The sequence below is a fragment of the Oncorhynchus mykiss genome, chromosome 13, assembly GCF_057628025.1.
Source record: "Oncorhynchus mykiss isolate SJ-2025 chromosome 13, ASM5762802v1, whole genome shotgun sequence".
Lineage (NCBI taxonomy): Eukaryota > Metazoa > Chordata > Actinopteri > Salmoniformes > Salmonidae > Oncorhynchus > Oncorhynchus mykiss.
Window position 1 is genome coordinate 58,611,286 of NC_143034.1, and position 27,856 is coordinate 58,639,141.

General features: G+C 42.7%; 3 protein-coding genes and 1 long non-coding RNA gene across 9 annotated transcripts; 2 read left to right on the forward strand and 2 right to left on the reverse strand.

Annotated features, from left to right (window-relative positions):
* Positions 1 to 22: 22 nt before the first annotated feature.
* LOC110486692 (E3 ubiquitin-protein ligase RNF113A) lies at positions 23 to 2,830 on the reverse strand. Its single transcript, XM_021558470.3, has 10 exons — positions 2,686 to 2,830; positions 2,310 to 2,389; positions 2,124 to 2,222; positions 1,869 to 1,976; positions 1,603 to 1,712; positions 1,390 to 1,496; positions 1,180 to 1,269; positions 983 to 1,076; positions 784 to 890; positions 23 to 188 (listed from the first exon to the last, which is right to left on the reverse strand). Exons 1-10 carry the CDS (start codon positions 2,786 to 2,788, stop codon positions 121 to 123), a joined length of 966 nt encoding a protein of 321 aa, XP_021414145.2. The 5' UTR covers positions 2,789 to 2,830; the 3' UTR covers positions 23 to 120.
* Positions 2,285 to 23,360, forward strand: LOC110486693 (RUN domain-containing protein 3A). 4 transcript variants are annotated; one of them, XM_036941399.2, is made up of 11 exons: positions 2,285 to 2,415; positions 14,078 to 14,205; positions 16,020 to 16,153; positions 16,302 to 16,387; positions 16,491 to 16,580; positions 16,670 to 16,750; positions 18,488 to 18,653; positions 19,859 to 20,016; positions 20,155 to 20,274; positions 20,725 to 20,816; positions 21,124 to 23,360. In XM_036941399.2, exons 1-11 carry the CDS (start codon positions 2,396 to 2,398, stop codon positions 21,264 to 21,266), a joined length of 1,218 nt encoding a protein of 405 aa, XP_036797294.1. In that variant the 5' UTR covers positions 2,285 to 2,395; the 3' UTR covers positions 21,267 to 23,360. The 4 variants fall into 4 exon arrangements, with proteins under 4 accessions (XP_036797294.1, XP_036797295.1, XP_036797293.1 ...); XM_036941400.2 differs by having other exon boundaries at positions 14,078 to 14,193; XM_036941398.2 differs by lacking the exon at positions 2,285 to 2,415 and adding an exon at positions 3,152 to 3,439 and having other exon boundaries at positions 14,078 to 14,193.
* On the reverse strand, positions 6,822 to 13,515 carry LOC118938314 (uncharacterized). Of its 3 annotated transcripts, XR_016486027.1 has the most exons (3): positions 10,842 to 13,016; positions 10,021 to 10,105; positions 6,822 to 8,869 (listed from the first exon to the last, which is right to left on the reverse strand). It is a non-coding gene; the product is annotated as an uncharacterized LOC118938314 (long non-coding RNA). The 3 variants fall into 3 exon arrangements; XR_016486026.1 differs by lacking the exon at positions 10,021 to 10,105 and having other exon boundaries at positions 10,842 to 13,515; XR_005035578.2 differs by having other exon boundaries at positions 6,822 to 10,105; positions 10,842 to 13,515.
* On the forward strand, positions 22,743 to 27,428 carry LOC110486691 (glycoprotein-N-acetylgalactosamine 3-beta-galactosyltransferase 1). The gene is made up of 5 exons (XM_021558469.3): positions 22,743 to 22,855; positions 23,952 to 24,135; positions 24,289 to 24,577; positions 26,671 to 27,085; positions 27,192 to 27,428. The coding sequence occupies exons 2-5, from the start codon at positions 23,952 to 23,954 to the stop codon at positions 27,330 to 27,332; spliced, it is 1,029 nt and encodes a 342-aa protein (XP_021414144.3). The 5' UTR covers positions 22,743 to 22,855; the 3' UTR covers positions 27,333 to 27,428.
* The last annotated feature ends 428 nt before the right edge of the window (positions 27,429 to 27,856 follow it).

Consider the following 27,856-nt stretch of genomic DNA (forward strand, 5'->3'; position numbering starts at 1 on the left):
ATTGTAAGTAATCAGTCAACTATTTAAAAAGCAAGTTTTATTCCGGAAGGCTTGACAATGAAACACAGTGGACAACCGACACAGATGAAATTGGACAGGTACTGTATTTACAGTAGGTTGCTAATCTTCTTCATCAGAGGGTGGCTGGTCTAGCATGGCTTGGTGTTTGGCGATCTTGGCTGCCAGCTCTGTGGAGAGAGAACATTTAGGGCTACTGCCTGGAGCTTATTAACTCCACTCAGCCACGGACCTGAATATTCGAGCAGTGAGCTTTTTCTATTTGACTGACTATAGACGAGTCCTTTACCCGATTACATAATCTCTTGCCTGTCTACCAAAACTTCTTGCTCCGGCCAAACGCCACTGGACATGAATTTCTGGAGCCGAGTACCTCCCCTAAGATTCCTAGAATGGAAATACATTCTTGACTGTCTGATTGGGGCCAGAACACACATGGGTAAAGCAACATTTTAAAATGTGTCATTGGTACTCTGGTTAGAGATTATCCAGTTGCTGATGACCTTGTTTTGTACAACACCACTCATTTTAGCGTCACAACAAACAACATCATGATTGTGGTCTCAGACTAAGGTATGTAGCGAACGATAGAGCTGAGGAATTCAGCTTGAGGAGTCAGGCAACATAAGCTCCATGGTTAACAAACTACTGTAGCTTTAGTTTTGTTTTCTTAGCTTAAAGTGATGCTTTGGTGGACCATCCAAGACCTAATGTTCATGCCATACCACTATGCTGACCATGGTAATTGAGATGCATTATCCTCACCTTTAGCTGGGTTGAAGACGCCGTTGGTCTGGACGTTACATACATAGCAGCGCTGGGACTTGCGGTAGTGCTGAAGAGCACAGGTCTCACAGAAGTAGTGCCGACACCTGCGGGAGACAAGACATGAGTGGTTTGATTAGCTGGAAGTTTCTCTACACACAATTAATGGTGAAGGAGTTCTTAAGGAGCATTGTCTTACTTGGTGATGACGGGGTTCTTAAAGGACTCTCGGCAGATGAAGCATTTGAAGGGCATGTCCTCCTCGTCACTGCTCACCTCGTAGTTCTCATCATCTACATACAGACCACACATTACTGAACAGCTGTATCACAACTCTCTAATCTGATTAATCTTAAATCTACACAGCCCTGTGTTTCTCCCCTGTTGTGAACTCACCGTTGGCCCCATAGCGCCCCTCGTCCAGCTCCCTCTCAATCTGCCAGCCATGTTTGTAGTCTGAGCGGTCATGGAGGAACTTGCAGCTGTCTAAGGAGGGAAAAGAAACTTGAAGAGACTTTCACAGATGATTAATTCAAGTTGGGAAAGGAGGACCTATGCAAAGCTTGACATTGGGGGAGGCAATCTTCCAGCAAAGTCCTTACTCACCTCCAAAGCCACAGAAGCCAGTCTCTTTGTAGTCCTTACAGATGTCTGGCTGGTAGTCCCACCTCACTGTGGCTCTCAGGTGCTCTGGGGCCCGGATTGGGCCCTTCCTGACAAAAGAAAAGAGAACACTGATGATGCAAATACATAGCAAAACAATCCAAACTTTCCCCAAGACATTTCAACTTTACTCTGTCACATAACATGCATCCACACCTGACCATGCCAGAGGATGCATTTCCCATGGTGGAGTCTTTGGGCTTGATGTGCTTTTTGTAGTTGTTCATTCCTCTGTAGATCTTATCATCCTCTTTACCGGTCAGCTCCTTGTGAGGGAGAGGATAGAGACCCTTATTAAGCATTTGCGGACCAACACTGTCCCAATTTACAACAAAACTGGGGGAAGAATGCAAATGATACAATACTAAGATGTAGATACACGAAGGAATCAAAGTTCCTCCAACAAGAGACAGATGTCTTGCCTCCTGGATCTTCTGACTCCTCTCAAAGATGGCCTGTGCATCATTGTCCTTTGCTGTGTCCAGCTCATAGATTGCAGTTGCTCCCATGTCATCTGGCCCCTCTGGTTTCTATACACAGCGAAGGGAGGAGGACGTAATTGATAGCTTTATACGGGGCTGAGCAATAAAGGGGCAGGTAGGATATAAATACAAAACATTGTTAATAGATTAATTCATAGATTAATGGGTAGAGAGGTATTTTTCAAAATAACTCACTGCTGACCGTGTGGACTTGTAAGCGACAGTGACTTTCTTTCCTTCTTTCTCCTCGTCACTTTCAGCAGATGACACCTCCTCTCTCTCTACTTTTTTTGTCTGGGAAGAAGAGAAGAATGATTTCACACTATAAATAAATGTTTCGTATAAAGACTGATTCGTTTGTAGTCAGCCATGCGACGTTACCCTTTGAATCATAGGGTTTGCTGAACCCGTCTTTTTTTCTTTTCTGACAACGGCATTCTTGTCTTCGTCACTGTTGCCATCTGACAATGGAGGAAAGCATCAGCATGTGAGTGGGACATTTCAGTGTTTACAGTACTCGGCCACTTACACAATCATTTCCATGGCTTGGGTGTTTTATAGTTGGCAGTAGTTTTGTTTTTACTTAGCCCAATCTTAACGCCTTACTAAATAAACTTAAAATGTTAGCTAACTAGGTTAGTTCGCTACTATAGCTAGCTCGAGGACTATTACTAATAGCCATGGTTTTCATGCACAATGCAGTATTTTTGTTAGCTTTTGAAACAACACTGAGCTGGACTCAAACACTGTAGCTCACCTTTATCGCTGTCACTGGCTTTTCTCTTCCTAGCGTTGCATTTTTTGGTAGATTTTTTAAATAAAAAAGTACAGGTTGCCTTGGGTTCCCCTGACTCCGCCATCTTTCATTCTGTTTACAAAAAAATGGTGAAGTACGATTTTAGAGCGACCTCTAGCGTCGAGGAGTTTACAATCATTTGGCACAGTATTCCACCTTGTGGCCAATTATCTACAGTACAACATATGCAATTAAGTAGACTACATTTGCATTTATTTCATGCCAATTTCTAATTGTTTTATTGCATATTATTTGTAAGATATGTTGTGGCGCAACTAAATAATGTCATTTTCTATAGTGTTATAAAACCGCAAAGCACATTATGATAAAATGTAGGATTATTAAATTATGGGATATTTTATGTAGGATAAATCAACATATGTGCATTGGGTATCTTGATACAGAGGATCTTTTAATTATACTCTCTGTATATTCACCCTGCCCAACTCGACCCTGCACAACTCCATCGTTGTGCGTCAACGTAGAGCCCACTAATTAAGCATCAGCTTCTCGCGGAGAAGTGAGGACACCGGAATATATGGCATAGGCCTGCGGAGGGAGGGGTCTTGGTGGTGCTGGGCTACCGGAAGGCTCCGTACCGCTGCTGAATGGAATCCGGTTGTGTCCGAAAAGCAATGGCTATGGGTTTGACATCGAAAAAGGCATCTTCTCGGAGCTTCGGCGTGGAGCGAAAAAATCTCATCACCGTATGCAGGTAAACACAAGGGAGCAGAGGTTTCGTGTGGTTGGCACGTCATGTTAACCACACATATTAGTTAATGCATGCATGGAAATAAATGTGCAATGGCTTAGGCTACAATGTATTAAGCGTTCGAATATTTTGCGGCTGCAATAGTTAAGTGTTAGTGCCAGCTCTGTGTCCTGTGTTGTTTGTTCCCAATCATATATTCTCATAAGAAAACGAAAAGAAACAAAAGGCAACATATTTCACAGCTATGGGCACTGTGGTAGCCTATACATTACGCTACTTGGGGAAATTTTAAATGGATAAATGTTTTATGTTTTTTTTTTTATCTTGGTAAATAACGGTGAGAGAGAATCAGATCGCTTTAAAAATAAACAGCCACATATGCGGTTTCACCTTGGTGGACACCCGGCTGTCTTCGCCGCTATGTCGGCCTATTTGAAAGGAAAGTGGATTAAATGGGGTGTGTGAGGCCTACGTTGGAGAGAGCATAGGTCCACCAGAATTTCCCAGGTCGGTGATGTCGCAATGACGACAACCTTATTGGAACGAGGACATTATTTACCGCTTATAGAAATGCTGCTCCAAGATAATGACATCACAGTGAAATTGGATGTTTATTATGGTCATTGAATGCTGCTGTTCTGTACTCATTATGCACTAAAAACACCCAGAGGAATTTCACCCGGTGGCTCTCAGAAAAAAGTATAGGCCTACAACATTTTTGCCAGCTCATCTATACCAGAGTAACTGATACCTACAGCTGATACTGCTGATAATATAGCAGTCATACACCCGTGTCTGGTTGTCATGGGAATGCTATTTGATAACTTGGTGAAGGAGAAGTTATGTTTTACCCAATGTAGGCTAATGTATCATCAGTGCTCCATCCTAGAATATTCCTATTTGTAAAGGCATAATTAATGTGAATACTTCATGATGATAAACATTTGTCATGTAAATTAATATAATACTCTATTCAATTTTATATATATATATATTTCAAGAGTGCATATGTGTTTTTGCAAAATACCCAATGTGTCTTGTCTCTGTGTCCTTATGCATCTATACTAGAGGTCGACCATTTCATCGGAATGGCCAATTAATTAGGGCCGATTTCAACAATCGGAAATCGGTATTTTTGGACACTGATTTGGCCGATTTTATTTATAAATTATTTTTTTACACCTTTTATTTAATCTGTATTTAACTAGGCAAGTCAGTTAAGAACACATTCTTATTTTCAATGATGGCCTAGGAACGGTGGGATAACTGCCTCGTTCAGGGGCAGAATGACCGATTTTTACCTTGTCAGCTCGCGGATTCAATCTTGCAACCTTACGGTTAACTAGTCCAACGCTCTAACCACCTGCCTCTCATTGCACTCCACGAGGAGCCTGCCTGTTACGCGAATGCAATAAGCCAAGGTAAGTTGCTAGCTAGCATTAAACTTATCTTATAAAAAGCAATCAATCAATCATAATCACTAGTTAACTACACAAAGTTGATGATATTACTAGTTTATCTAGCGTGTCCTGCGTTGCATATAATCGATGCAGTGCGTATTCGTGAAAAAGGACTGTCCTTGCTCCAATGTGTACTTAACCATAAACATCAATGCCTTTCTTAAAATGAATACACAGAAGTATATCTTTTTAAATCTGCATATTTAGCTAAAAGAAATCCAGGTTAGCAGGCAATATTAACCAGGTGAAATTGTGTCACTTCTCTTGCGTTCATTGCACGCAGAGTCTGTGTATATGCAACAGATTGGGCCACCTAATTTGCCAGAATTTTACATAATTATGACATAACATTGAAGTTTGTGCAATGTAACAGGAATATTTAGACTTATGGATGCCACCCGTTAGATAAGATACGGAACGGTTCCGTATTTCACTGAAAGAATAAACGTCTTGTTTTCGAGTTTCCGGATTCGACCATATTAATGACCTAAGGCTCATATTTCTGTGTGTTATTATGTTATAACTAAGTCTATGATTTGATAGAGCAGTCTGAGCAGTGGTAGGCACCAGCAGGCTCGTAAGCATTCATTCAAACAGCACTTTTGTGCATTTTGCCAGCAGGTCTTCGTTGTACTTCAAGCATTGAGCTGTTTATGACTTCAAGCCCATCAACTCCCGAGATTAGGATGGTGTAACCGATGTGAAAGGGCTAGCTAGTTAGCGGGGTGCGCGCTAATAGCGTTTCAAACGTCACTCGCTCTGAGACTTGGGAGTAGTTGTTCAACTTGCTCTGCATGGGTAACGATGCTTCGAGGATGGCTGTTGTCGATGTGTTCCTGGTTCGAGCCCAGGTAGGGGTGAGGAGAGGGACGGAAGCTATACTGTTACACTGGAAATACTAAAGTGCCTATAAGAACATCCAATAGTCAAAGGTTAATGAAATACAAATGGTATAGACAGAAATAGTCCTATAATAACTATAATAACTACAACCTAAAACTTCTTACCTGGGAATATTGAAGACACATGTTAAAAAAGGAACCACCAGCTTTCATATGTTCCCATGTTCTGAGCAAGGAACTTAAACGTTAGCTTTCTTACATGGCACATATTGCACTTTTACTTTCTTCTCCAACACTTTGTTTTTGCATTATTTAAACCAAATTGAACATGTTTCATTATTTATTTGAGGCTAAATTGATTTTATTGATGTATTATATTAAGTTAAAATAAGTGTTCATTCAATATTGCTGTAATTGTCATTATTACAAATACATTTTTTTTTAACGGCCGATTAATCAGTATCGGTGTTGAGAAATCATAGTCGGTCGACCTCTAATCTATACTGTAAGCTTCCTCCTCACTGTGTGTCCTCATCTCCGTCTGTCATCATGGTTTATATCCCTGTCTTCATATAAGGAGCTCCAGTAGAAACAGCAACTGGATTGTTGCCTCAGAAACGTGTGGGTCTGTGGCCTGCAGCTTGTATGTTAGCAATGTGAATATATTATCTGTGGGCACCCTCATGATTAGACGTGAACCTATCAGACGAGGCTTGTATGTGTCCAGTGTGTGCTGTCACTCTGTGCAGCCAGGAGACCCATTGTCTTGCTGTGAGGGACACAACATTTTATCTCCTGAGGGAGGCATTGTTCTAAGGGGGCCAACGGGAGTGACACCACTCAAGCTCCTGGTGCTCTCACTAAATAATTTCTAGACAAAAAAAATAGCAGAAAATTAGTTACGCATTCAATGTGGAGTGTTGGTAGGCTTATGGTTCATTGTTACTAATCATGGATATCTTGCCATCCTTCCAATCCGATGACATTGACATTGGCCACATCCTCATGATATGACATGTTGAGTTTAGTGTTTGTTTGCTGCTTGGATAGAAGAATAGAGACAAATGAAAACTCCAGGAACAAGATCAAGCACTTTTTTATTACAGCACCTCTCTGTTAAGGGTTCTGTCTGCATTTAGTGGAACATAGTGTAATAGAACACATAGAACAGACATGGATCATGACCATAAATAAAGAATGTTTTCAAAGACATAGACTTCAGACTCCAAGAAGGATTAGCGAGAGAACAAAGAGACATTTGTTGCAGTTCGGTCATTTTTCATACACTGACCGTGCCAAGGACACTTTAATCCAAGACATTTAAAGAGACAGGCACAGGACACAAAACAAAAAATGTTCACAACAGTTTTTCATCAGTAATGCTAATCATACAGTTGTCTCCACTGGGAAAGACATGAATTACTTTTCAATGAGAGCTATGAATTAAGTTTATTGCAAGGGTAATACATGTATTCCCCAGGCTTTGAATATCTGAAAGCATCTGTGTCGATGTCAAGTCTACCTTTTGTATTGTGCAGTCTAAGATGTTGCTGTAAGTCATAGAGGCCTCTTTTCCTGCCAGACAGACGTGTATAATACTTCCATGTGTCAGCCAATGACGGCCCTTGTCCCAGGTGGTGTTCAAGTTGACAAAGGTTGTGAATGTTTGTGACCTCAGGACCTCTGGCTGTGCATAGAGTCAAGCTGACTTTGTGTGTGTCTCATTGTGTAGGCAGGGCTACCAACAGGGCAGAGCTGGGCAGCCTTGGGGCAAAGAATAGAGGGTGGATCTGTGCTCCAGACTAATGCCAAGAGTAATGGAGGGAGTCATGAAAAAGGTTTGACTGATATGGACACAGTTATCTTCAGATCATTAGCCAGCCCTCCCAACGAAGCCCAAATTAGTGTTCAGTTAGCACACCAGCCCAAGCCTGATCCTTCTTCTAACACTAGTGCACGTGTATATATTTTCAATTTGAATACAAAACATTTCCTCCACTATCACAACACACACAATTACCAGACATCGACACACATAGATTAACATGTTTGGATTTCCTACTTTTAATTTTTTTTGGAAGTAAATCCTTGTTTTGAGGCCTATTTGTGTATGATAATAGAACATTCAGAGTTGTTCTTGATTACTGAATTTGAATCTGTTTACTGTGTCATTGACCCAGTGCTTCATCCCCATGTCAATTTGTCATCAGGGATCATAATGGATTTTGCCAAAGTGGCATCACACTCCCATTCAAAGCTCTTCCTCCAAGTCATTAACATTGTTGTTTTAGTGCTATATTGATATAGTAGGGTTCAGTAATACTAGTAGGCTTACTCTGTGATGGCACATCTCATGGGTTGGCCCTGTTTTCGACACCAAAGCCAAGATATAGTGACTTCTAAAATGCAGTGATCTGATGTGTCAAAGTGACCTCCCCATTACATCATGTTTCATCGACTGAACTTATTTTGATGACAGAGATTTCCATGCACAGCAGTAGACAGTACAATGACGGAAATCTGGAAATACTCTCAACATCACAGGAAACTATTGTTGCTTCCCTGGGTCAAAGGTCTTAGGTCAATAGTTAAGTCAGCAGAGGTCCTAAATATACAGTATGGTCCAGCTGGTAGTCTCCAAGTGGAAAAGTCTCATGTATTCATGTACTATTTTGATGTGTGTTTGAAAATGACGGAAGAAATCTCAGTTGGAACTTGGCACCATGAACTTTTCAAGTCCCGAGAAAAAAATAACTTTAGAAGGAGATACCACTCATGCCTTAAGCTGGCTTTCATTTATAAGTATTTACCATGGCCAGAATAATAATAAAATGTCAAGAATAAAAGAAAAGTCCTACATAACAGTATAGCTGTTGCTATGGGCTACATATGTTTTTAAAACATGGCAGGACCAGAGTGTCATCTGTACTTGGTTCATCTGAGAGAAAAGGACTGTACCAATAGCTGCTATTTTGCCTTATTGAAAAGAGGCCAAACCAGGAGAAACAGCTATCACTAGGGAATCTTGTTACAGGCCAGTTGATCTATTACTTTGTTGCATATTCTGGCCTAAGAGCTCTCATGACGAGGTCCATGACTGGATGAACACTGTTGGTGCCAACACGTTGAACCTAAGAAAACAACATAAATAAGATAGTTAAAGATTTGGAGGTCCTGCCCTATTGCACCCGTGCTCCCTGTAAATAAAAGTGGATGAGATGAGAAGGAAGAGCAAGTCATCTTTTGAGTGTTAAAGCCTTCAATTGTTTTGGGTGTGGCTGGGGAGAATGGGCCAATACTGTCTCTGTTGGAATATCCTGAGGAGGACATATAAAGTGGAACCAGCTGCACAATGATTGTAAAGTACTTTGAAACTTGAATGTGGGTTCTGTGAGGGACTGTACAGTATGGTTCTTCACTCTGAGTGTGTCCTTTCTTGTGTTAAACAATGGCAAAGCACCACAAATGGTCCCACTCTTCACCCCTCTCTCTCTCTCTTTCTCTCTCTCTCTACCCCCCTCCTTCACTCAGCCTCAGGGTTCCACTGCTCTACATTTTTCCTCATAAAAACTGTTCTCATCCACTCAGAAGTTGCTGTCCCATTGTTCATTGTGCACATTAAAGCAGCACTCGGAGCCTGCCATCCTAGAATAACACATTTTCATCTTAATATTGGTGTTCTTTTCAGCCTGATTATCCTCTTGTTTTCACATATTTCTAGCATATTATTGCACAAATGACCTCTGCCTTACTAAACATAAGCAAGGTTCATTGGCATTGCAATGTGAACGTTACCAGCAGGACCAAACACTTAACATTCCAGTATATATCACTTGAACCTTGCCCCACCTACCTCCTATTACCATATCTACTGTCTGTGACATACTATATCCTTCATATCACATCCCCTCATCATGTTCATTATTATGAATTATGCCTTCAGTTCTTCCCAGCCCAGCACCTCTATTTTCTACTCCTCCAAATGCACATACACTGGCCATGAGACACCCTGCCTGGTTCCTCATTCCCTTCACGTTCACTTCACTGAGATGTGAGGCACACCCTTCCAGCTATCGATATTGCCTGATGTGACACATTATTTTGGTCATAACGTTTGTAATCTCTCCGTCAGCGCAAATAAATCAACTAATTCTATCTCCTCCCATGAACTTGCATGGCGCATAGACACAGGGCTTGCATCTCCTCCCCTGGCTGAGCTCATCTCCCCTATGGGAGGGATCCTCCAGGTGCACACACACCCAGTAGAGAATCTGAAACACACCATCAGACAGACAGTGTTCACTTCACATGGCCGTGGCCAGGGAGGAATCCTCCAATGTCAGCTGATCCTGCTGGTTAGGCCAAGACTGGAGAGAGGAGAGGGGAGGAGAGGGGAGGGGGGCGATGAGGGAGAGAGTCAGACAAAGTCGGGAAGAGATAATCACAATTTTGAGAGCTGTCAATCCTAATCTTCTGAGATTATTTTGGACAAATTAGAGAACCCTGATCCTAAATTGTATTGTAAATGAAGCACAACTGAACGTAAGTGCAGTAGGAAAGGTAGCAAAAAGAACAAGAGGATGTTTGAAGAGAGCTGAGAGTGGGTTTGGCTGGGATCCAAGAGGAGTGAGAGGGAGCACAAAAGATGTTTGTTTTAAGCCGGGCAGTTGTTTTTCAGTGACAAATCGTACCAAGTGTATCTTGCAGTGGCACTCAATCCATTAGCATTTAAGTCATAGCAGTTATTACTGCTCTAACTCCCCTTCATATCGAGAGACATTATCAATTTCTAATCATTCAACACAGTATTAGATTCGGATGTTGTAATCACATAAACTGATTTTACTGATAATCAGAGATGACCATCTTGCTAACTACGGATTTCCTTGACATATCAGTACTGCAGAAATACCTAAAGTGCCTAATTGTCATAGAATATTGCAACAATGTAGCAGGCCAAATGTTCTCAAAGTTTTGTTCTAGGCAACTGAATAGGGTGTCCAACAATAACATGTACAACAGACATTGACTTCTGCACAACACATAACTCACCTGGAATCATGGGTAGAGTAGAACACATCTAAGAATTCTAAAACCACTGACCTGTTTCCTTGATAAAATCCTGTTTGATCAAAACAGTAAAATGGTCCAAAGCAAAATAATCCAGTGTTTTAGAAGTCCGTTTAGATATAGCCTGTGTAGATGTTGCGGTGATGTCCTTATGTCCCCTGTGATGGTGTTGTTGTATGTTGTCTTTACGTTTTGTTGAGTTAGCCACCAGTCCCTCCACCCAATGATGTCCCCTCTCATCTAGAGGGTCTTGCGTTTGGCGAAAAAGGCTTTTCGAAATGAGGTGGTGGTGGTGCCCCTGCTGAAGGAGGCATTGCCCATAGTGAGCTTGGTCTTGGCACTGGCGATGGTGGAGGCGCCCAGAGAAGTGGTCTTCTTGCCCCTGGTGATAGACGAGTTGCCCACAGTGAGCTTGGTCTTGCCCCTCTTGATAGTGGTGTTTCCCAGGGAGAGGGCCGTCTTCCCCTCGGTGATGCTGGTGTTGCCCATTGAGAAGAAGGTTGAATTCCTGACCCTGCTGAGGTGGTGGATTTTGGGGTTCACTCGGCGCGACACATTGCACGCTCATGCAGCACACCAAGCTCAGTAAAGCTTGGTTGTGATAGTAACAGTAACGAGAGTCCAGAGTAGACCAGAATGCTAAGCGTGGATAGTGCTACCCCTGTGTCACATAATGCCTTCGTTGAGCTTATAGACGTGGGCTCTGGAAGGCCACATACCACCCATGTGTCCCTGTGATTGGACAGAGGCAGCCGTAGGTGGCTGTAGCCTATCTGAGGGCTTGGTACAGTGGAACGATTGTCCCATCACCACCACGACGCGGCTGAAGGAGACATTGTTGCCCAGAGGACAATATGTGATGACATCACTTGATCCAGCGGCATTGTTGGCTGTATCCCCTGATTGTAAATCCTTAGTTCTGTGTGAAGCTGTATAGAACATGTGCATCATGAAACATATCATGTGAGACATTATTATATAGGCAAGGATGTTGACGTAAGTTCATGTTTTCCATCAATGACCTATGACCGCTCTTCTCAAATGTGCAATGTGGCTTCAGTCTCCAATATGGGTATGGCTCTTAGGATTTTTCCAAGTGTCTGTGTCCATAAAATGGTCTATTCCATCTAGAGATGATCAGATAATCTTCTATTCCATTTGTCTATGGTCCTTGTCCTTTAGTATGAAAATAATTCATTATTCCACTTCAGGACAGTACATATCATTTGTTTCCTAGTACTTGTATGTTATATAATATGCCAAATTTGCAAACAAACAAAATCAAGCCAAGCAGTGTTGAAGCAGTTATTTTATAAGCATCAGGTTACATCAATCAATCAGTTATGACAGACACATTTCCATCAGGTTACATCAATCAATCAGTTACGACAGACACATTTCCTAGTTTAAGACCGTCCTTTATAAACTGAACATAGCATAGTTATTGTAATGTGTTCAACCTTGAAACAGACCAATTTAATCAGCATGCAATTGTTGTTTTATAACAAATGGGGACATTTAAACTGTATTTCTGCTTCAGAGAATTACCATTGAGGTTCTCTGTTGAACAGCACACTGATGATGACACATGCTCTGTCCAGTGTCTCCACATACACCACACACAGCTGTGCCCTCCTGCCTCCCTCCCTGCCAACACACCACCAACCTCATCTCCTCTGTCACACATCTGAATATCTGATTTCAAGCCTGTTAGATCCGTTACACATCCGAACAAGACTCATCATGTGGGATTCATTTTGAAAGACATGCTCAAATGTTTTTCTTCGAAAACATGAATGCTTCATTGACACTCGAGCTGCAGAATGCTGCACATTGATCAGACACATGGAATAATTGATTACAAATGGACATGATTTAAGCTACTACTGACCTGCTGAAACTGAGCAGATTAAAGTCCCTCTGTTTTGAGTGAAACCGTATACAATAATCACAGGTGGAAATCCCAGTAGATGTTCCGTGTAGTTTGTCTGCCCCTAGTGAGGCTGGATTTGACCACAGCCACAGACTTCTCTCCATGGGTGAAGGTGAGAGTGGTCAGAGAGCTGGTGGTCTGGTCTCGTGTCACGGAGGTCTTTCCCATGGTCACAGTGATCTTTCCCAGGGTAGCGGTGGTTCTGCTCCACTCGACTGAGGACTTGCCCCAGGAGATGGCGTACTTAGTCTTCAGAATCAAGATCCTGCCCTTAGTGAAGCTAGTCTTGCTGGACAGGAAAGTGACTTTCCACTCCTCCTCTTCAGTCAAGTCTTTTTTTGACATCCTGGTTGCTTTGGGAGTCTTGAACCTGGCGTCTGAGCTCCTGTCCATTTATTTTAGGTGGTCCTGCGCTTTGGCATCAGAGCCTTCCGGAAGGAGGTGGTGGTGGTTCCCCTGGTGAAACTAGCTCTGCCAAGAGCTACTGTGGTCTTCTCCCTGCTGATGGTGGAGTCCCCCATGGAGGTGGTGGTCACTCCTCTGGAGACGGAGGTGTTGCCCATCGCGACCGTGGTCTTGCCCCTGGCTATGGAAGTTTTTCCCACTGCCAGGGCAGTCTTGCCCTCGGTGATGCTAGTGTTTCCCATGGAACAAGAGGCAGTCAGCCCTAGTCTGTGCCTGGACTCTCTCTTAGCTTACACGCAGCAGGCACAGCATAGCCTCTTGCGCTTAGCTCTCAGTGGGATGTGCAGTGAAATCTTGAGGTCATCAACCAAACTAAATCAGTGGCTACAGCTGTCCTAAATAGATCAGACCACGTGTATAGAGAAGGGGGGCTGGGGGGTGGAGGGGGGGTGGGGGGGTGGTGTGTATTTGGTCATCCTCTGATGCCGGCTGGTTCCTTACAGGGATCAGACCAAGGGACGGACAGGACCTGGAAGCCCATACTGAACAAAGGCTGCCACGCCGACAACCGTGTCATCTGCCATTGGTTGAGACAAGGGGGTTAATTGTGTTTGTCACGGACACTTTGCGGAGCATCTGAAGGGGGACATTGTGTTGCACACAAGACAATTGGGGGTGACCTCAGATGCATTCGATGGCATTTCTCCCAAAGAACTAATCTCAGCTATTGTTTAGCACAAGTCAAGTACAGTACTACATTTGTCTCTGCCTGTCTGCTTCTACTGTTGTTTTTTACATGATTTCTTTACTTTCAACATACTGTACCTCTTTGCTACTTGCATTTTTATTGCATATATAATAGTTTCGCAAATACGTACGTAGTTATCTTGTTTGTTTCTCATTCCTGTCTGTCTCTTCTCCTCTCTTTTAGATTCTCGGTGAAGACACTCCTGGAAAAGTACACAGCCGAGCCCATCGATGACTCATCCGAGGAGTTTGTTAACTTCGCTGCAATCTTGGAACACATCCTCAGCCACCGCTTCAAAGGTAACATGGCAGGTACAAGACATGGAAGTGTCCATCAGTCTCTCAGTCTTCTAACTCAGGATACGGAAGCCTCAAGGCTTACCCTAGTTTCAAATGTTACTATTTACCTATTTACATAATATGTATAATGTCACACATACAGTGGGGCAAAAAAGTATTTAGTCAGCCACCAATTGTGCAAGTTCTCCCACTTAAAAAGATGAGAGAGGCCTGTCATTTTCATCATATGTACACTTCAACTATGACAGACAAAATGTGAAAAAAAAATCCAGAAAATCACATTAGGATTTTTAATTAATTTATTTGCAAATTATGGTGGGAAATAAGTATTTGGTCACCTACAAACAAGCAAGATTTCTGGCTCTCACAGACCTGTAACTTCTTCTTTAAGAGGCTCCTCTGTCCTCCACTCGTTACCTGTATTAATGGCACCTGTTTGAACTTGTTATCAGTATAAAAGACACCTGTCCACAACCTCAAACAGTCACACTCCAAACTCCACTATGGCCAAGACCAAAGAGCTGTCAAAGGACACCAGAAACAAAATTGTAGACCTGCACCAGGCTGGGAAGACTGAATCTGCAATAGGTAAGCAGCTTGGTTTGAAGAAATCAACTGTGGGAGCAGTTATTAGGAAATGGAAGACATAAAAGACCACTGATAATCTCCCTCGATCTGGGGCTCCACGCAAGATCTCACCCCGTGGGTTCAAAATGATCACAAATCCCAGAACCACACCTAGTGAATTACCTGCAGAGAGCTGGGACCAAAGTAACAAAGCCTACCATCAGTAATACACTACGCCGCCAGGGACTCAAATCCTGCAGTGCCAGACGTGTCCCCCTGCTTAAGCCAGTACATGTCCAGGCCCGTCTGAAGTTTGCTAGAGAGCATTTGGATGATCCAGAAGAAGATGATTGGGAGAATGTCATATGGTCAGATGAAACCAAAATATAACTTTTTGGTAAAAACTCAACTTGTCGTGTTTGGAGGACAAAGAATGCTGAGTTGCATCCAAAGAACACCATACCTACTGTGAAGCATGGGGGTGGAAGCATCATGCTTTGGGGCTGTTTTTCTGCAAAGGGACCAGGACGACTGATCCGTGTAGAGGAAAGAATGAATGGGCTAATGTATTGTGAGATTTTGAGTGAACCTCCTTCCATCAGCAAGGGCATTGAAGATGAAACGTGGCTGGGTCTTTCAGCATGACAATGATCCCAAACACACCGCCCGGGCAACGAAGGAGTGGCTTTGTAAGAAGCATTTACAAGGTCCTGGAGTGGCCTAGCCAGTCTCCAGATCTCAACCCCATAGAAAATCTTTGGAGGGAGTTGAAAGTCCGTGTTGCCCAGCAACAGCCCCAAAACATCACTGCTCTAGAGGAGATCTGCATGGAGGAATGGGCCAAAATACCAGCAAGTGTGTGAAAACCTTGTGAAGACTTACAGAAAACATTTGACCTCTGTCATTGCCAACAAAGGGTATATAACAAAGTATTGAGAAACTTTTGTTATTGACCAAATACTTATTTTCCACCATAATTTGCAAATAAATTCATTAAAAATCCTAATTTTTTTCTCTCATTTTGTCTGTCATAGTTGAAGTGTACCTATGATAAAAATTACAGGCCTCTCTCATCATTTTAAGTGGGAGAACTTGCACAATTGGTGGCTGACATGATGATTTTTACATGAGCTCATGGCATGCCCATCTGTTTTGACTGAGTTAAAGTGCTATCTGCTGTGTTGCGTTGAGCGACAGGGACACTGTGTGGGCTGTTGTAGGAGATGGGAGTCATTGTCAGTGTTTTATCTTTGTACCAGGTCCAGGAAGCTGGTTCATCTCAGATGGCCAGCGAAGTTTCTGGGACTACATCCGGCTGGCATGCAGCAAGGTGCAGAACAACTGCATCGCCAGCATCGAAAACATTGAGAACATCAGCACCTCACGAGCCAAGGCAAGGACTGGGATCGTGTGTGTGTGTGTGTGTCACTAGATCAAAAAATCCCTTAGCTGGCAGTCACGCCCTCGTTCCCACTGACCCCCCCCCCCCCCCCCCCTTTCGTTCTCTTTTTCTCTTTCTCTCCTTCCATTGTTTCCTGCAGGGTCGGGCATGGATCCGTGTGGCGCTGATGGAGAAGCGTCTGTCTGAGTATGTGGCCACAGCCCTGAGGGACACACGGACAACCAGGTCAGATATACCACAAAATAGTATCCCATCTAGCCTATTAACTGCCAAGCTACGTTAGAAACAACATGCAAAACATAACTAATCATAAGACTTTGCACTGCAGGAGGTTCTATGATGATGGAGCCATCATACTGAGAGAGGAGGCCACTGTTCTGACAGGCATGCTCATTGGCCTCAGTGCCATAGACTTCAGGTGAGGCAGCATTACTCAGGCCTGCAGAATCATAGCATTATTATTTGTTACATTGTTATCTTAAAGTTCACAATTCTTTCTCTGTCCAGTTTTTGCTTGAAGGGGGAGGCGCTGGATGGTAAGTCCCCTGCTGTGATTGACTTCACACCTTACCTGAAGTTCACTCAGAGGTGAGACAACCACATGCCCACTTCGTGAATATACAGTGCCTTGCGAAAGTATTCGGCCCCCTTGAACTTTGCGACCTTTTGCCACATTTCAGGCTTCAAACATAAAGATATAAAACTGTATTTTTTTGTGAAGAATCAACAAGTGGGACACAATCATGAAATGGAACGACATTTATTGGATATTTCAAACTTTTTTAACAAATCAAAAACTGAAAAATTGGGCGTGCAAAATTATTCAGCCCCCTTAAGTTAATACTTTGTAGCGCCACCTTTTGCTGCGATTACAGCTGTAAGTCGCTTGGGGTATGTCTATCAGTTTTGCACATCGAGACTGACATTTTTTCCCATTCCTCCTTGCAAAACAGTTCGAGCTCAGTGAGGTTGGATGGAGAGCATTTGTGAACAGCAGTTTTCAGTTCTTTCCACAGATTCTCGATTGGATTCAGGTCTGGACTTTGACTTGGCCATTGTAACACCTGGATATGTTTATTTTTGAACCATTCCATTGTAGATTTTGCTTTATGTTTTGGATCATTGTCTTGTTGGAAGACAAATCTCTGTCCCAGTCTCAGGTCTTTTGCAGACTCCATCAGGTTTTCTTCCAGAATGGTCCTGTATTTGGCTCCATCCATCTTCCCAACAATTTTAACCATCTTCCCTGTGCCTGCTGAAGAAAAGCAGGCCCAAACCATGATGCTGCCACCACCATGTTTGACAGTGGGGATGGTGTGTTCAGCTGTGTTGCTTTTACGCCAAACATAACGTTTTGCATTGTTGCCAAAAAGTTCAATTTTGGTTTCATGTGACCAGAGCACCTTCTTCCACATGTTTGGTGTGTCTCCCAGGTGGCTTGTGGCAAACTTTAAACAACACTTTTTATGGATATCTTTAAGAAATGGCTTTCTTCTTGCCACTCTTCCATAAAGGCCAGATTTGTGCAATATATGACTGATTGTTGTCCTATGGACAGAGTCTCCCACCTCAGCTGTAGATCTCTGCAGTTCATCCAGAATGATCATGGGCCTCTTGGCTGCATCTCTGATCAGTCTTCTCCTTGTATGAGCTGAAAGTTTAGAGGGACGGCCAGGTCTTGGTAGATTTGCAGTGGTCTGATACTCCTTCCATTTCAATATTATCGCTTGCACAGTGCTCCTTGGGATGTTTAAAGCTTGGGAAATCTTTTTGTATCCAAATCCGGCTTTAAACTTCTTCACAACAGTATCTCGGACCTGCCTGGTGTGTTCCTTGTTCTTCATGATGCTCTCTGCGCTTTTAACGGACCTCTGAGACTATCACAGTGCAGGTGCATTTATACGGAGACTTGATTACACACAGGTGGATTGTATTTATCATCATTAGTCATTTAGGTCAACATTGGATCATTCAGAGATCCTCACTGAACTTCTGGAGAGAGTCTGCTGCACTGAAAGTAAAGGGGCTGAATAATTTTTGCACGCCCAATTTTTCAGTTTTTGATTTGTTAAAAAAGTTTGAAATATCCAATAAATGTCGTTCCACTTCATGATTGTGTCCCACTTGTTGTTGATTCTTCACACAAAAATACAGTTTTATATCTTTATGTTTGAAGCCTGAAATGTGGCAAAAGGTCGCAAAGTTCAAGGGGGCCGAATACTTTCGCAAGGCACTGTATGTCATACTGGTCAGTAGCTTAGTCATACCCATAGATATGACTATAAGCGGTGTGTAATTCCCCTGCTATATGTCCCCTGCTTACAGCTATGACTACCTGAGTGATGAGGATGACCGGTGCAGTGTGGACAGCAGTGCCAGTGACGAAAGTGTCCCAGAACACCCATACATCCCCCTGGTCACCGACGAGGAGAGCTGGAGGAACAAGTGTCGCAAGATGGAGCAGAGGTTTAAGATTGTGTATGCACAGAAGGTGACCTTTTGACCTCCTGATAACCTTACATTCCTAAAGACATGGGGCATAGAATATCTTCCAGCTTTTCAGGTCTCTCCAGAGATGTTTCATCGGGTTCAAGTCCGGGCTCTGGCTGGGCCACTCAAGGACATTTGCGTTGTCTTGGCTGTGTGCTTAGGGTTGTTGTCCTGTTGGAAGGTGAACCTTCACCCCAGTCTGAGATCCTGAGCGCTCTGCAGCAGGTTTTCATCAAGGATATCTCTGTACTTTTCTCTGTTCATTTTTCCCTCAATCCTGAGCAATCCCCCTGTCCCTGCCTTTGAAAAACATCCCCACAACAGGATGCTGCCACCACCATGCTTCACCGTAGGGATGGTGCCAGGTTTCCTCCAGATGTTACGCTTGGCATTCAGACTTAAAGAGTTCAATCTTGGTTTCATCAGACCAGATAATCTTGTTTCTCATGGTCTGAGAGTCTTTAGGTGACTTTTGGCAAATTCCAAGTGGACTTTCATGTGCCTTTTACTGAGGAGTGGCTTCCATCTGGCCACTCAACCATAAAGGCCTGATTGGTAAAGTGCTGCAGAGATGGTTGTCCTTATGGAAGAGTCTTGGTGGTTCTAAACTTCTTCATTTTAAGAATGATGGAAGCCACTGTGTTTTGTGGGGCCTTTAATGCTGCAGACATGTTTTGGTACACTTTCCCAGATCTGTGCCTCGACACAATCCTGTCTCTGAGCTCTACGGACAATTCCTTCGACCTCATGGCTTGGTTTTTGCTCTGCACCGTCAACTGTGGGACTTTATATAGACAGGTGTGATCCTTTCCAAATCATGTCCAATCAATTGAATTTACGACCGGTGGAAACCAATCAAGTTGTAGAAACATCTCAAGGATGATCAATGGAAACAGAATGCATCTGAGCTCAATTTCGAGTTTCATAGTAAAGGGTCTGAATATTTATGTAAATAAGGTATTTCAGTTTTTAAGATTGCCTACATTATCTAAAATGTGTCATTATGGTGTATTGTGTGTAGATTGATGAGGAATTTATTTGATTTGAACCATTTTAGAATAAGGCTGTAACGTAACAAAGTGGAAAAAGTCAAGGGGTCTGAATACTTTCTGAAGGCACTGTATATAGAGTAATAATGATGTACTTTTGGGGTATGCAGAACAGTCTAACTGTGTGTCTGCGTCTGGGTCTGTGTCTGTGATGCAGGGCTACCTGGAGGAGCTGGTGCGTCTGCGGGAGTCCCAGCTGAAGAACGTGGAGACGGAGAACAAGAAGCTGAGTGCCAGGCTGGACGAGCTCAGAGTCCAGAGCCTGCAGGAGAAGAAGGAGCTGGAGTCCATCGTACTGGAGCTGCAGGCACAACTGTGAGAGCAGTATACAAATGCACACACACTGGTATACATTGACGGGGACACATAAAACATCATAAACAGACACACACAAATGCAGTACATCACATATCAGATGATGTTAAGAGTTAATCACAAGCGTGTTCCTTCCAGCACTGCCCTCATCCCCTGTGATTCCTCCCACCTGACTAAGGATCTGTCCATCCCTCTGGTCAACCAGTGGCCCTCCATACGAGGCTACAACAACCAGGGGGACGTCAAGCTCTTCCGCAGGTATATCTACTGAATGAGTGTGTGTGTATATGTGCATGTGTGTGATTTTGTGATACTGTACATTTAAAGCTGCAATATGTAACTTTTTGGGCGACCCCAAACAAATTCACATAGAAATGGGTGATATAGACATGTCATTCTCATTGAAAGGAAGTATAAGAAGTGTATATCTGTTCTATGTGTGGTATTTCTATGCTTCCCGTTCTTAAGTTTAATTTTTGCATCTTTTACTTTCGGTTTTGTACAGCGTCTTCAAACAGCTGGTTTTAGTCATGGAAAATATATTTCACAGCGGTTTAGATGGTACAATGATTCTCTACACTATACTTGTTTTGTCACATAAACTAAAATTAGGCAAACTATTAGAATTTTAGCAAACAGGACATTTCGAAGCGATTTCTACACAGATGTTATTGTAACCGTATTTCATGATGTCACTCATCCCTTCAGGAGAAGCTTCCACAGTTTGGAGCAGCTCTCAGCTGACGTCAGTCTGAACTCTGATTCCCAGAAGACCGATGGGCAACAGAACGGAGATACAGGTTGGTGCTCAACAGATAAATGTACATTATACAAACACATTTGTAGACGCACAGCAATGCATACTGATGCTGCAGAAATATGTGAACCGAGTCATCCACTGTCATACATGCATCAACACAAAACCACACAGAAACAGAAACCCACTTAGAAGAATGCATCCACATGTCCTCACAAACGCACACGTACAAAGGCATGTTTGAACAGTGTCTATGGTGTATTTTGTGTGGGTGTTTAAGTTATGCTGATAGACAAAGTGTGCTTTAGGGACAGAGTTTTATTGTGTTTTGTCTATTCTCTCCTCTGTAGGAAAAGACTACACCCCTTCTATGCGGGGTCTCTGTGGCTCTCTGGCCTCTCTCCCCAGCTGCAAGTCCATGTCCAGCCTCAAGTCCAGTGAGTGTCTGGTCAACATCAGCATGGAACCCAGCCCTGCACTCTCCCCCAGCTAGGGGGCGCCATGCCAACAGAGCTCTGTCTGCCCAGCGCAAAGCCAACAACCAACCAACCCCAACCGCCTGCCTCAACCTGGAGACACTCAATAGATCATGAACATCTACCTACCTACTGTCACTATTAACAGTTACCAACAAAACCCTTTTTCAACCAAACCCTTCTCCAACCAACTCCACTCAACCCACTGCTTCATGTCTGCAAAGATTAGAGGGGGAAAAGCTCTTCAATATTTCTGGATTTTTGTGTGGATTAAATTAAAGTTATAATGAAACTAAAAGGATCCTAGTTCGTCTGTGCCCCTCCTCACCCACACCCTCTCTCATATCCTCACACTGTCCATCCTGTTCTTTCACTGTTGTGTGTGTGAATTCCTATGTCAAAATGTTGGCCTGTATTTAATGCCTTTTGGACACATCTAACTAGCGTAATTCAAAGATACAAAACTATCCAAAAGCATTTATTTATCTATTTAAATTCTCCTCTCCTCTAGATCTCCTTATCCACGTCTTTCTCTGCACCTGACCCATCTGGTCATTGTACTGTCTGTGTGTCAGTCTGTCCCAGCCCTGCCTCAGCCTATACTATCCTCTTTCCTGCCTGTCAAAATGACAGACAAACTGGAATGACGCACTTGCGATTAAGTCAGAACACTTGGAGGAGAAGGCTGAACTGAATTCTAACAAAAACATCAGCTATTCTTAGGTGTTTGAGTGGCTGCAGGTTGAGTGTTGCTAACATAGTGGCTAGATGTGTATTTGATGCATGTGGCTGAATGATATTGGCATTGTTCCTCCATTGTACTGGGTTTTGGATGGCCTGAATCTCCAAATCATTGACCTGCTTGAGTAATCAGACATTACTGTTTCAGTATGTGTTCATGTGTGCAGCAATTGGTTACGTCTGTCTATCAACAGTTTTGTTGTCACGTTGCTTTTTATATTTTGTTGATGAATCTGATTTTATAAATCAAGTGTGCTGTTATTTTTACACATGCATATTTGGTTATTTTTGTTCAATGACCTATGCTATTAGTTGCAATAAACTGCCTTATTTTTGTTATGTCAATCCCTTTTCAGTGAGTATTTTTTTCTCTGCAAGGGGTGTAAATGTTATTAAAGTATGTTTACCCTGAACTACTCCACTGGTTTCAACAGTATACATCTGTAATACTCATGTTGATTTTCTACTAACAAAAGGATTCCAAGCAGCCCGTGATTAGTTGAGACAAGTATGTTAGTAAGCTATTGGGCCAAGAAAAAAGTAATTGATTTCAGTACTTTGTGCTGCAAACCTGCAGGATATGATTAAATGCACAGAAATAGAATGGACAAATCATTGTCTTGAATGTGGATACCTTTCTATTCAATATATTTCTATGCATTTAATCCTGTACGAAAGGTGAAATCCAGATGGATAATTTGATAAATTGGGCCCAGGATTGTGTCCAAGGTGCTCTATGGCACCATCTAGTGGTCCATTTACTGTGTTCCCAATCAATCAATTGGTGGGCAGTGTGTCTGCAGGGGTGGTGTCCAATTAACCGTCACATCAGGTCATTGTTCTGTTTCTGGAAGGCAGAGGTTTGGTATGTTTGATAGAACTTTGTAAAAACCAAATGTAAGATTTAGGATTGATTTGTATGTCTATGCATGTTGGTAATGGGACATTTAGATCACTAAATTCACATTTAGTTTAGAGTGATTAACACTATGCTTAGCATAATTATATTTTCCCTTTCTGTAATACACATGACTTCCAGTGTTTGTGACACTCAAGGTGTGGGTTGATGGTCAATAGACTTATGTTATGGATTATTATCATATCTGTTGATAGTGGGTGATGCCAGACGATGTACAAGGACACTTATTATTCACTGTAGTATTGTATTTATGACACTGTGACTCTAGCAGCTGACCAAGTCACTGCCTTCTGTTTTGACAAACTACAAGCTTCTTGGGCTGGTGTTTCCATAGCTGAATAAATCAGACTTTTATACCAATTCTTGGTATACAGTCTGAAGCAAAGCACTGCAGAATCGTGGTAATGTTCCTTACAAGCCAGAATGTTGAATAAAATGACATTTGAACTTACTCTATTGGTTGTCCGTGCAGTTGGTCCTTCAGCTGTTGGAAATTTGAGAGAAAATATCCATGGGAAAGTATTGTTTACCCAGCTTTTTAGCGCACCAGTACTGAAGTAGACATTTCTAGCACTTGGCACAAAACCATGTAAACACCTTGTATTATGTGTGCATGTACTTCCATCTCGTGTGTTCCGTCAGGAGAAAACACATCTTGATTGCCACACACAGAGCCATGTTTTGAAGTCTTTAATACTTTCCTGTGGATATTTTGTCATATTCTGACTAGCTGAACGACCAACACCCAGGACAATCATCAGAGTACGTTCCAGTAATTGCATTCAACATTCTTGACAGACGAGGGACGTTTCGTTTTGCCTACACAATTGAAGGCCCACGTTTGTGACAAGAACATTTGGTGCTGTCTGATTACTATATAAGGGCCAGTCTCCAATATGTCAGTTAGACATTTTCTGTGCTGGATGTGTCTCCTTGTTGCAACTTCTTATAAACCAGATTGGTTTTTGATTGACTTAGTCTGCGAATGCTCTTTTTTGTAAACCTAGACATTACTTTTACAATATGATTTTGTCTTGTGCAGATGATTATGTCTAAGTCCACTTCAAAGCCTTCCAGGCTCTTGGATTTTATGTTCTGTGCTGGCTTTGTGTTGGGGTTCTGTCTCTGTTTCATGGCCATTGCTTACTACAAAGCATATCAGATCTCTCAGGAGACAGTGCCCTTGTCTTCACGGACCAGCAGCCTCTTGGGTGAGCTCCCTCCAGGTAAATTGGAGCTACAGTATTTTTTTTTTACACCTCTCTGAATATCTCCAATACACTCAGCCACATGATCATCTCTCTTTCTCTCTTTCTCTCTCTCTCTCTCTCTCTCTCTCTCTCTCTCTCTCTCTCTCTCTCTCTCTCTCTCTCTCTCAGTACACTACTCTGCTGTTGCCACTAACGCCTCAGTCCTCTCGCCATTGCCTCCCTCCCCCACCCCTTCTTCGGGTCGACTGCTCTGCTGGGTGTTGACCTCACCCCAGACTCTGTGGACCAGAGCTAAACACATAGTGAACACCTGGGGGCCTCGCTGTGACACACTGCTCTTCATGAGCTCTAAGCAGGACCTCCTGTTCCCTGGGACCGTGCTGGCTCTGGCAACAGAGGAGGGACGGGCCAACCTGTACAATAAGACCATGGCCGCTTTCAACTTACTGCATGACGGGTAATGCTCCCACAACACCAGTATGTTCTCCGAATCTCTCTCACATTGATGGAGGACATGATTCTGGTGGTCTAGAATCCATGTGGTATAGGAGATCTACAGTGCATTTGGAAAGTATTCAGACCCCTTCAATTTTTCCACATTTTGTTCTGTTACAGATGTATTCTAAAATTCATAAAATTAAATATACACACAATATCCTATAATGACAAAGTGAAAACAGGTTTTTAGAAATGTTTGCCAATACCTGAAACTGAAACACCTTATTTACATAAGTATTCAGACCCTTTGCTATGAAATTGAGCTCAGGTGCATTCTATTCTCATTGATTATCCTTGAGATGTTTCTTCAACTTGATTGGAGTCCACCTGTGGTAAATTCAATTGATTGGACATGATTTGGAAAGGCACACACGTGTGCACAGTGCATGTCAGAGCAAAACCAAGCTATGAGCTCGTAGGAATTGTCCGTAGAGCTCTGAGACAGGATTGTGTCGAGGCACAGATCTGGGAAAGGGTCACAACATTTCTGCAGCATTGAAGTTCCCCAAGAACACAGTGGCCTCCATCTTTCTTAAATTGAAGAAGTTTGTAACCACCAAGACTCTCACTAGAGCTAGCCGCCTGGCCAAACTGAGCAATCGGGGGTGACCAAGAACCCGATGGTCACTCTGACAGAGCTCCAGAGTTCCTCTGTAGAGATGGGAGAATCTTCCAGAAGGACAACCATCTCTGCAGCACTCCAACAATCAGTTATTTATGATAGTGGCCAGACGGAAGCCACTCTTCAGTAAAAGACACATGACAGCCCGTTGAAGTTTGCCAAAAGACACCTAAAGGACTCTCGGACCATGAGAAATAAGATTCCCTGGTCTGATGAAATCAAGATTGAACTCTTTGGCCTGAATGCCAAGCGTCACGTCTGATGGAAGCATCATGTTGTGGGGATCTTTTTCAGTGGCAGGGACAGGGAGACTAGGCAGTATCGAGGGAAAGGAAAGATGAACGAAGCAAAGTACAGAGTTATCCTTGATGAAAACCTGCTCCAGAGCGCTCAGGACCTCAGACTGGGGCGAAGGTTCACCTTCCAACAGGACAAAGACCCTGAGCACACAGCTAAGGCAATGCAGGAGTGGCTTTGGGACAAGTCTCAATGTTCTTAAGTGGCCTAGCCAGATCCCGGGCTTTAACCTGATCGAACATGAATATAGCTGTGCAGCGAAGCTCCTCATCCAACCTGACAGAACTTGAGAGGATCTGCAGAGAAGAATGTGAGATACTCCCCAAATACAGGTGTGTCAAGCTTGTAGCATCATACCCAATAAGACTCGAGGCTGTAATTGCTGCCAAAGGTGCTTCAACAAAGTACTGAGTAAAGGGTCTGAATACTTATGTAAATGTAATATTACAGTTTATATTTTGGACATTTGCAAGAATGTATATAAAAAACTGTTTTTGTTTTGTGATGGAGTATTGTGTGTAGATTGATTTAGAAAATAAATAATTTTATACATTTTAGAATAAGACTGGAATGTAAGAAAAAGTGAAGGGGTCTGAATACTTACCAAATGTATGTAGTGCAATGTGGATGGAAGGGCTGATGACAGACAGGTGACCTATGTAAAGATGCTCTTTTTTTGGTCACTCATCTACATACAATGTCCCATTATTTTTGCCAACATTTCTAAAAACATTATCTCGTTTACATGAGTATTCACACACCGGAGTCAATACGTGTTAGAATCATATTTGGCAGTGATTACAGCTGTGAGTTTTTCTGGGTAAGTCTCTAAGAACTTTGTACACCTGGATGGTACAATATTTATACATTTTTCTTTTTAAAGATCTTTAAGTTTTGTTGATCATTGCTAGACAGCCATTATGAACTCTTGTCATAGATTTCTAAAAAATAATTCCACTTCGACTTTATGGGGTTATGGGATTAATCCATTTTAAATTCAGGCTGTAACACAACAAAATGATAGAAAGGTCAAGGGGTGAGGAATGTGTTATGAAAGCACTATTTGTATGTGCTGGTGAAGGAGACAAACTCTGCCTTCTGTCTTTGACCCTCCTCTTTCCCTCAATTTCCAGTTACCTAGACAAGGCTGACTGGTTCCTCAAAGCTGATGATGACACCTATGTAATTGTGGAAAACTTGCGTCTGCTCCTGTCTCGGTTCAGCCCAGACAAGCCTGTGTATCTGGGCAGACGTTTTCGCCGCTTTGTCCATCAAGGCTACATGAGTGGTGGTGCTGGCTATGTACTGAGCCGCGAGTCTGTGAGACGATACGTCAGGGCCCTGCACCATGGAACCTGCACCCAGTCCACCTCTGCAGAGGACCTACTACTGGGCTTCTGCCTCCAGAAGCTGGGAGTCCCGGCAGGGGACTCTAGAGACCACCAACACAGGGAAACCTTCCACCCCCTGTGGCTGGGTAAACTTCTCTGTACCGAAGACATACTGCCCAAATGGTTCCACCAGTACAACTATTACCCTTCCAAAGTGGTAAGTAGGTCTTCACTCTCAGTAGAACACATATCCAATGACCTCCCTTCAGTGCCATTGAGCTTCCTGCTCATCTGTTTTTTTCCTTTCTTTCTCTGTCTGTCAGGGTCCAGACTGTTGCTCCAATTCATCTGTATCCTTCCATTACGTTGAGCCAGTCAGAATGTACATGCTAGATTACTTCCTGTACCATCTCAGTCCAGTGGGGGGCCACAGCCCAAAGCTGGGTGAGACCAGAGAGGAATAAGCAGAGACCCCTTTCTATGGATTTGACAGTGACATCCCTGATAATAAACAATAATATACATGCTCGCACCGTAATTAATGATGTCATTCTCTTGTAAAGAGTTGTCTTGCAAACATTAAACAATGTTGTTACTAAAGGCATTAAGGTCCATGCTAGTTCAAACCAATTCATCATGATCTCGTCTGGATATTTGCCTAGTTACAGTATATACTCATAAATTGAGTCTGTCATTAGTCATAGAGATCCTATTAAATACTATTCTAATTCCTAATTATATGGTTAAAATACTGTCTTCCAGTGACATACTATGTTAGCTGAGGTTCCATATTGGTGGGTGCGATTTAATAAATCAATAATAATTTAACCTCAACCCGGGTAGTTTGAACTGTATAAGGGGCCCCTTGACGCAGGTCTGTTGCGTCATATTATTTCAGAATATATGATAAGAGCTCTGATTTTCAATGTCTTACTTCAGCAGCGTCAGCTAACATAATTTGGTAGATCTATGGGCAAGCTGCAATATC